This window comes from Pinus tabuliformis, chromosome 9 (assembly GCF_031772625.1).
Source record: "Pinus tabuliformis cultivar Carrire ecotype Pingquan chromosome 9, CPIR1, whole genome shotgun sequence".
In the NCBI taxonomy this organism is placed as follows: Eukaryota; Viridiplantae; Streptophyta; class Pinopsida; order Pinales; family Pinaceae; genus Pinus; species Pinus tabuliformis.
This window is the reverse complement of record NC_142307.1, coordinates 1,229,205,136-1,229,214,667: the sequence shown is the minus strand read 5'-3', so window position 1 is coordinate 1,229,214,667 and position 9,532 is coordinate 1,229,205,136. Positions and strand designations below refer to the sequence as shown.

At 43.4% G+C, this 9,532-nt stretch overlaps 1 protein-coding gene across 1 annotated transcript; it reads left to right on the top strand.

The window, feature by feature from the left end:
* Positions 1-211: 211 nt before the first annotated feature.
* LOC149152974 (putative CoA ligase CCL9) lies at positions 212-3,025 on the top strand. Its single transcript, XM_089446156.1, has 4 exons — positions 212-886; positions 1,165-2,239; positions 2,328-2,431; positions 2,548-3,025. The coding sequence occupies exons 1-4, from the start codon at positions 668-670 to the stop codon at positions 2,764-2,766; spliced, it is 1,617 nt and encodes a 538-aa protein (XP_089302282.1). The 5' UTR covers positions 212-667; the 3' UTR covers positions 2,767-3,025.
* The last annotated feature ends 6,507 nt before the right edge of the window (positions 3,026-9,532 follow it).

Here is a 9,532-nt window from a genome sequence, read left to right as displayed (position 1 = left end):
ACGACTCTAGATGCCAACCGTTTCAGTGCGTGATGATGTTTCTTGGTTTGGAATGTGGAGGCGAATGAGTGGTGGTCAGATCATATAATTCACAATATAATAATGATTTTTGGTAAGGAAACGAAGGAGCGGTGGTGGTGACGAGGGTAAGGATACGGGTCAATGTGGCAAATCCCTTTTTAGCTGGCAATACTTGCGTCCTCGATTAGATTCCCAGAAGGAGGAGGGTGCAGGGCTACCTGGGGTGGAAGCTACACGGCCCTTGCCTTACTAAGCAAGCAGATACACCATTATATAAGAGTCCTCCCCTTACACGATTTCAACAACTCAGAATATGCCATTGCTATTGGTATACGCATTCCACATAGTCAGAATTTTTGCAGCCACCTGATTGACGTCCACCGGGTCAATTGCTCTGCGTTTAATACCCAAATTTTGGGATTTTCTTTTATTTTGTTCATCAATTGCTCTGTGTTTAGTACCCATTTGGGAATTTATATATTGTCTACTGTGAAAACATTCCTCTCTGTGACGATAGAGATAAATTTATTCCTCCTGTATTCTCAGGCTTGTGCGAAATTGTTGTCTGAGTTTTAACATCTCGAGGGTTTGCAATTTTCTGTGCCCCTTGTATCGCTGGTTAGGATTCTTTAACTTTCCCCAGTCAATGGCGAACAAAGTAGAAGTCCATCCCGTGACTCTGACTGGGCTTCTAAATAATGTCTGCCAGGAGTTTCCCCAAAATAAGGCAGTCATTGTATCAGGGAAATTTGAAGTTACATATGCCGAGATGCAAAGGCTTGTAAATAGATGTGCCGTCAAGTTGAGAAATGCCGGGATTGGAAGCGGGGATGTGGTGGCTCTCACCTTTCCTAACTCTATTGAGGTAAAGTTCCATGCTCTGTTTTCCTAAATTGGTTGAAATAGTATAAACTTTCTAGTCATTGTTGTTTTGCTTTGGCCTTTATTTCGGGTATTTTCTCAGATTTCATTTGTTTTCTTTAATTTCCCCCGCTTCGTCTGTTGATCACGGCTGCAGATTGTGCTAATTTTGCTCAACCCAGATGCGTTCTGGTGTGTTTGAGGCCAAAATTCACGGTCATTAGATGATAGGTTAGGTTTTAAATTTCAATATGCTGAATCTGTTTTGTTTCTTTGGCGCAGTTCGTAATACTGTTCCTTGCGGTGATCAAGGCCAGAGCAGTTGCAGCACCACTGAATTCTACCTACACTGAAGAGGAATTCGAATTCTACCTAGAGGATTCAGGGTCCAAAATGCTTCTACTGCCCACGGAAGGATATTCGCCGGCTGAAAAAGCCGCCACAAAGCTGGGCCTCTCTGTGGCCGCATCACAATTCTGCTTCGACACCGACAGAAACGCAACCGTCGAGTTCCACTCGAGATCGAATTTCGTGGAATCGGAGGGCAGCGAAGAGGAAGAGGTTACCGAGAACAGTATGAACCTGGAAGACGACAAAGCACTGTTTCTTCATACGTCTGGCACCACTAGCCGTCCAAAGGGAGTACCATTAACGCAAATAAATCTCGCAGAATCTACGCAACACATCGTAGACGTCTATGAACTTTCGCCCTCCGACCTGACTGTCGTTGTCTTACCGCTCTTTCACGTCCATGGTCTCGTAGCGGCGTTGCTGTCGTCCATGGTCGCCGGCGGAACCGTCGTTATTCCGTCCACCGGTCGATTCTCGGCCTCATCGTTCTGGAACGATATGAAAACCTACGGCGCCACGTGGTACACAGCGGTGCCTACCATTCACCAAATTTTGCTAGAGAGGCACCACACGAAGCCCGAGAGCGAGTATCCAAAGCTACGATTCATCAGAAGCTGCAGCGCTTCTCTGGCTCCAGCGATAATGGAACATCTGGAGCAAGCCTTCGGCGCTCCTGTTCTTGAATCTTACGCGATGACAGAGGCTTCTCATATGATGACGTCCAATCCGTTGCCACATCGTGGTGTTCACAAACCGGGGTCCGTGGGCAAGGCGGTGGGGCAGGAATTAGCCATTCTCGACCACAACGGCGTTGTTCAGAAAGCGGGATGTAGCGGCGAGGTCTGCATACGCGGTTTGAACGTGACCAAGGGTTACCAAAACAACCCAGAAGCCAATAAAACCGCTTTTCAGTTCGGTTGGTTTCACACAGGAGACCTCGGTTACATCGATAACGACGGATACCTGTTCCTCATTGGTCGGATTAAGGAGCTCATTAACCGAGGAGGTAAATGCAGATTTCTAGTAATGCATTGTAGCGTAACACTTACTGTTTTCATTAATTTGTGTATTAACTTTCTGAATCTTTTTTACAGGAGAGAAGATATCACCAATGGAAGTAGACGCAGTGTTACTGTCACACCCTGCGGTGGCAGAGGCGGTTGCCTTTGCAGTTCCGGATGAAAAATATGGAGAGGAGGTGATTTACTTGCATTGGACATTTGCTTTTTGGGGGAAATTTAGCTAATAAATTAAGAAGTATATTAATAGTTAAAAAACTAAATAGATTCCTCTGGTTGTGATTTTGACATACAGATCAACGCGGCGGTGATTCCAAAGGAGGGGGATATTGTCACGGAAAGCCAAATCCGGGATTTATGCAAGAAAAATTTGGCGAGTTTCAAGATACCGAAAAGGGTATTCATCACCGATTCTCTCCCGAAAACTGCCACTGGGAAAATCCAGAGGCGATTGGTTGCGGAACATTTCATAGCAACTCTATCGGCTGCCAAGGTTCCTAAATTTGGAGCATAACACAAATTTTCCCTAGTTATGTGCTCCATTTCTATCTATTAATCTCATCTCGCTTTCCGTGGCTTTTACCTTCACAAGTTGATGTTAAGCGTGGCAAAGTGAAGGAATTCTTCGACTGTGACTTATTTAATAATATGTTCATATTAAAATAAATCGATGTTAGGTTGCGTATGGTGGAGTGAAGTCTACCCGATCAATTTCAAATCTTTATTGTATCGGTAAAGCGTTTTTTAATGACCATTTTCAAAGCTTTATTGTATTCGTACAGCATTATTTTATTTTGGGATTTTCTGCAACCGCGCCATCTCAGTACTTTACTGCCTCTCTAGTGCCGCCTTCTTCCACCGTTCTCGATGTGGACTGTTTACCTTACAAATGCTTGCAGCTTTAGCCCTTTGTGAGGAGCAACTGAGAAATACAATACCTGTGATTGTCGGCAATCGGAGTATACTCGCCAGTCCTCTAAAAGGTGCAACGCATAAGAATACATATAAACAAAGTATATTCTTATAAATAAAATATGATATCGAGAAGACAATGATTTTTTTGCAATTAAATTAAATGAAACGTTAAGTGGGCAGTTTTTATTTAAATGGATTAGTGTAATTGTTTTATCTTATTATTGTTGGAAGGTTTTATTAGAGGAATTTTTAATTTGGTACGAGGATTAGAACATGGATTTTTATACTTACTTTACACTTGAAATTTATCAATATCATTATTTTAAATATGGATTTTATCGTAATTTCATTAATAAAAGGAAATTGCATTTTGTAGATGCATAAATGCATATTCAGATCAAATCCAAGAAATGACTGTCATCATCAACAATAATAAAAAATTGTTGCCTTGATCCAGGCAGGGAGGCAGCAACAATATATATAAAACTATAAAAACTACAATATATAAAAACTAAGAAGTCCTTCATGCGATAAATATATACACAAAATAATAATGTTCATATGCCAACAGAAAATTATGCAATTATATCCATGAATGACTGGTGGTAGTATTGATAGTGATCTCCATCATGCAGTTCCCGAATCATCCAAATGCTCGGCTCCCCGATTGTAGCTTCTTTGGAGAGGCTGTCAGCAACCCCGTTCCGCTCCCTGAAAATGTGTTTACATGTAAAGGAGTCAAATGATGAAATCAATCTTAGAGTTTCATCCAGAATATGACTCAAAGAAAAAGTAGAGCATCTAGATGTTCTATTCAACCAGTCACAAATGATTTTGGAGTCCCCAAATAATTGTATGTCTCTGCAATTTTTCTCCAAAGCAAATTGTATGAGATGTTTTCCAGCTAGTAGTTCTGCAAAATTATTAGTGCCTCTTCTGAAACCCATGAGCATGTTGTAAGAATGACGATGGTTGATATGTAGAATAGCTCCCCCACCACACCTAGTGTCCTGTGCGGCCCCGTCGAAATAAGCCCATGGCTTGCTATGATCAATATGTTCAAGTATAATATTCCTGGGCCTCTGTGGCGGTGGGTCATCCGAGATGAGGGTGTAGTCGGCCAAAACCTTGCTAGCAGTAATAGACCAGCGAGGTGGTGAGTTCTAGAAAATTAAGTGATTTCACGGGATCCAAATAGCCCAGCACATCAGAAGGGGTAGATTGCGTTCCTTGGGAGCAGAAGTGGAGGTATACCAGGTCTGCCAGGCCTCAATAATAGTAATCCCAGCCCATATACTTGATGGAGAAACAACAGGAATAATAATCTCCCACAATTTTCGAGCTTTTGTGCAGTCAAGGAATAGGTGTTGAACGGATTCATTATCACTTTTGCAAAGGTAACACTAGTGAGGGCCATAATGTGCTCGCTTGAGGAAGTTATTGCCTGTAGGTATTTTGTTCGGCAAGATTGTCCACATTAGCATCCGAGACTTGGGGGGGGCTTAAGCTTCCAGAGATGCCTCCATTAATCCGCAATGATCTGAGGTCTTCTAGCTTCTGTCAGGGCCAAGTAACCATCTTTGGGGGAGTATCTCCTAGATTTAGATAGGGCCCAAATTACCTCATCATCGCCTTCAGTGATGCGGATGTGAGAATCCGTAAGTGCCTGAGTACAATCCTCCCATAGTTGTACCCATTTAGGAGGGATATGTAGATGTAGATGAAGTGCAGTTTTCCAGGTCTGTTGCAGGAAAGTGGTATTATCATCATCTGCAATATGAGTTATATGAGTAGAATTGTGGTTTTGAAGGTGATGAATGAGCTCATTAGGTAGTCTATGCATGTTCCCACAGCCAATCCACGGATCACTACCAATGCGCACTTTATTTCCTGAGTGCATTCTCCAAGTAATACCCGATTTGATAGGATTCAATGCCTTATTAACCACCTTCCAGATAATAGAAATCCCAGATGTACATCTGTGTGGTCACCTAATCCAATCCATAATGTGCATCAGGGCGATGTATTTTGCAACAGTAACCTTTGACTAGAGGCTGTCAGCTGATACAAGGTGCCAACCAAGCTTAGCAGCTAAAGAAGATGAGAAGTCCTCGAGTTTTTTTAAGCCCCATCCCCCCCCACCATCATTGGTAAATTAAGGGCATCCCAATTGACCCAAGCAAAAGTCTTGCCTTGCGAGCTACCCTTCTAGAGAAATCTGCAGCAGAGGGATTATATCCTAGTGAGGATACCCTTGGGAATCCATGCCAGAGACATCCAATAAACAGGGGTGGCTTCTAAGACACTCTTGATGAGGGTGAGTCGACTAGCACAAGATAGATATTTGAGGTACCAGATATTGAGTCTTTTTTTCCATCTTTGAGATGAGCCAAGTCCAATCGGTGATCTTGTAGCCCAAGGGCTTTAACTTATACCCTAGATATTTCAGGCCTTATGCTAGTCTCAGTGGAGTAAATGGGAAGCGTTGAAGTGCAAAAAGGATCTCGTGTGGTGTGCATTTTCGTGTTGTCAACGTAGATTTTGTATCATTTATCAACATACCAGTAGCCATTTGAAATAGGGAGAAAGAGGCTTTGATGATGGTAAGATCACCAATGTACCATTGAGAAATATCAAGACATCATCCACAAAAAGTAGATGTGTTAGCATAAAACCATCAGATATCTTTCTGCCCTGTAATATGCCTTTTCTATGTTCATATTTTATGATTCTGCTGAGGTCCTCCATGGCAAGAAGGAAGAGAAATGGTGACAACGGACATCCCTACCGCAAACCTCTTTCAGAGAAGAAAAAGGGGGATGCACTTCCATTAACCAGAATGTTGAAGGGAATGTTAGTTATACAGTTCATAATCCATTTGATGAATACGAATGGAAAACCCGGATGGGTTAAACGCATTCTAGTGTATAACCAATTAACTTTGTCAAAAGCCTTGGATAAATCGACTTTCAAAATCATACTTTTGCATCTCCTGATATGTAGAGTATGTAATCCTTTCTGTGCAGTGCCCACCACCTCATGAATTTGTCGATCTTGTAGGAAGGCGAATTGTTCTGATGAGATGTGGTTGGATAGAATGGGCCGCATGCGGTTGGCAATGATCTTTGCAATAATCTTGTAAATGTAGTTGCAAAGTGAGATAGGGCGATATTCTTCATAGGAGACAGGGTTATCAGTTTTCGGGATGAGCGCTATGAAGGTAGAAGTGATGGATGCTGCTATATTTCCGTTGATTCTGGTATCCTCAACAACTTTTAGCAGATATTCATCTATGATGCCAAAAAGGGCCGAGTAGAACTCAATTGACCATCCATTAGGTCCTGGGATTTTGTCTTTTTTAAACCACTTCAGGGTGGCCTCCAACTCTTCTAGAGTAACTGCTTTGGTCAGGTCCCCTTCCTCCTCTTAATCTACAAACCTTGGAAAACGTTGTGCCACTCTAATGATGTCTGCCAGATTTGCTTCCCGCCGGGCACTGTAAATTCGTTTGAATTGAGAGGTTGCCAGCGTAGCGAGTTGTTGAAATGTGTTGACAACTTGTCCCTGTTCATTTTGAAGCTACCAAATAGAATTAATCGCCTTCCTTCCATTGGCGAACTTATGATAGAATTTGGTATTTGCATCCCCATCCTTCATCCATATTTCCCTACTTCTTAATCGCCAGACTTCTTCACAATCCTTAAGGATTTTCCCTCTAGCAGGGTATAGGGATGTGATCTTTTCCTTGTGTTCAATAGATGTGAATAATCCTCCCTGATCATCTTCATAGACAGATAACTCAGATTCTGTCTGTCGCAGGGAGTGTTCATCCAGGGTCCTTTTGTTGTGAACCCATTGTTTGGACATTTTCTTCAACTCTGTAAAATTTTGAATAAAACCATTTGTGATATTACCCCCAACCCCAAGGGGGTTTGCTTTCTAGTATTCAGAGACAATGTTGATATAAGAGTCTTCCCTAAGCCAGGCAGAGGAGAATTTAAAAGGTCCCTTGGGATTTGTTCTACCCCCTTCAATATCCATATAGATGGGAAGATGATAAGATATCCCCCCAGATCCAACCCATTGTCTGATGTGAAAACCTAGATCAAGTACCTTCTCTTTGACCAAGAAGCGATCAAGTCTACGAGCCAGATCATGTTCCCCTGTCCTGTTATTCCACCAAGTCGCTTGTAATTTAGCTAAAGGGATATCAATCAACTGATGTGAATCCAGGATGGATGAGAAATATTTAGATAGAGAGTCCCTCTGTGCTCTATGTCCCCAAGACTCAACATGACCGATGGAGAAATTGAGATCCCCTCCAAGAATCAGATGGTCTGCCAAAAACAGGTCCGAATCCAGGAGGTTTTCCCAGAAATCAGGTCTGTTTTGACAAGGTCCATATATATTGAAAATCCAAAAATTCATTCCCAGGTCCGTTGAATGAATGTAAGCACCAATATGGCCAACCCCTCCCCAACAATTGAGCAGCTTAATAGAACGGGAGTTGTATCCCAAAGAAATACCCCTAGATCTTCCATGTGCATCCAATCCAATAAATAACCACCCAGGAAACATATTTTGAAGGGTATGGGAAATGACAGAAGCAGGACCAAGAGTCTCCTGTAGAAAGATTATATCATGCGAGTCGGTTGTAATTAACTGACAGAGTGCTAGTTTTTTGTCAGGCCTAGCAAGCCCCCGACAATTGAAGGAGATGATCTTCATGGAGGGGGCTCAGAGGGGGTTTCTCTGGCTCTAAGTACCCCAGGTATAGTGGATTGTTTGCCCAAAGCAATCTCATCTCCTGCCATAGATTGAGCAATAGTGAGCAAGGAGGGTCTTCCCCTATGGTGCTTATGCGGAGGGGGGGAGGGAATGATATCAAGCCCGACATGGTCCAAAGCCTGTCTCTTGGCTTTTGAGCGTGTCAGATAACCAATTACAGGGGGTGCCTGAAAGAATGTGGAAGATGGAGGAAGAGGGGAAATTGAAGGGGAGGAAGGAGTGGGGGTAAAAATGGGTCTGGATGCAACATGGAAAAATATTGGGGAAGAGGCAACAGAAATAGAGGCCAGACCCAAACCAAATGTTACACCAGATGATACACTGGAAGATAAACCAGATGTGATGATATCAAGAAAAGATGTGCAGCAAGGAGAGGATGAAGTGAAGGGTAAGCTCTTACTCGGAGAATGCGAGTCACCGGAGGTCGCCCGAGTTCGTGTTGGAGGCGGGGGAGGAGGTTGATGGGGAGGTCTACCACACTTCTTCAGAGTGGTTGATGGTGGGTCTATAACCTTGTTTGTCGAGGTTGTCTGCATCTCGACCATCCCTTCTGTAGGTTCTGTATTTTGAGGCTGCTCCTCCTGAATTGGGGACTCTTGTGCCACTGGTTCTTGAATCGGGGTCTTTTTGTAGCCCTTGCCATTAAGTGGACAATCTTTATACAAGTGACCCACCTTGTGACATCATCTGCATCTAAAAAGGACACCCTCGTAATCCAATATCTGCCTCCTTGCTGCATTCCTCCACTGAATGTTAATGTGCTCCAGAAGGCCATCAGAGAGATCCAAGTGAACCAAAATCTTGGCAAAAGCCATGCATCCCGTACTTTGAAAAGAGTCATCATATGTGAGGTAGGTGCCAATGGCATTTACAATCCGCTTGAAAACATCCTCCATCCAGAAATGTAGAGGTAGCCCTGGAAGGCGTACCCATATGGGTCCAGCATCGACCCTCTCCTGTTCTGGGTCAAACATAGGCGTCCATCTTCTAAGCAAAACTGGTGCTTGATCAATGTGCCAGACTGTAGAAAGTACCCAGTTGGTGTATGCAAGACAGTTGAACCGGAGAGAAAACCAACCTTTAACGAATGTTTGAACCTTTGGGGGATCTTTCAGGTGATGACCCCAGACCTCCGAGGTCCATTGTTGAAGCTTTTCCACACTGAAATGTTTGTTGCGAACCCGAACAACAAGCGCTTTCTCTGCAATATCCATGGAGTCCAATAATTGAGTGTCCTCGGTGAGTTTTAGGAATACCTCACAGTTCCAGAGCTTCAAGCACTGCTTCTTCTTAGAAACCCCGAAAAATTTAGCAGCAGAAGTCTCTGGTGTTGAGGTAGGATGTGCAGTCGATGATGAAGGGGATGCCCTAGGTCCCGCAACAGCCGTCGATGGAATGGAAGCAAAAATACCTGGGATGGGACCAATTCCTGTGAAATTTCCTAGAGGGGGAGCCTCGGTGGTCAGGGGAGCAGATGAGACGGGTTCCTGTGCAGCAGAGACCAAAAGGCGGTCGGCCAAGGGTATACAGGAGGCGGACGAAGGAGGGTTTGATACCAGAACCGCTTCAAGGGTTTT

Excerpts from the sequence above, each read along its gene's own strand:
- LOC149152974 (XM_089446156.1), top strand. The coding sequence starts at position 668 with ATGGCGAACAAAGTAGAAGTCCATCCCGTGACTCTGACTGGGCTTCTA. Across the intron at positions 887-1,164 it reads CCTTTCCTAACTCTATTGAG|TTCGTAATACTGTTCCTTGC; the intron begins GTAAAGTTCCAT and ends TCTTTGGCGCAG. Across the intron at positions 2,432-2,547 it reads ATGAAAAATATGGAGAGGAG|ATCAACGCGGCGGTGATTCC; the intron begins GTGATTTACTTG and ends TTTGACATACAG.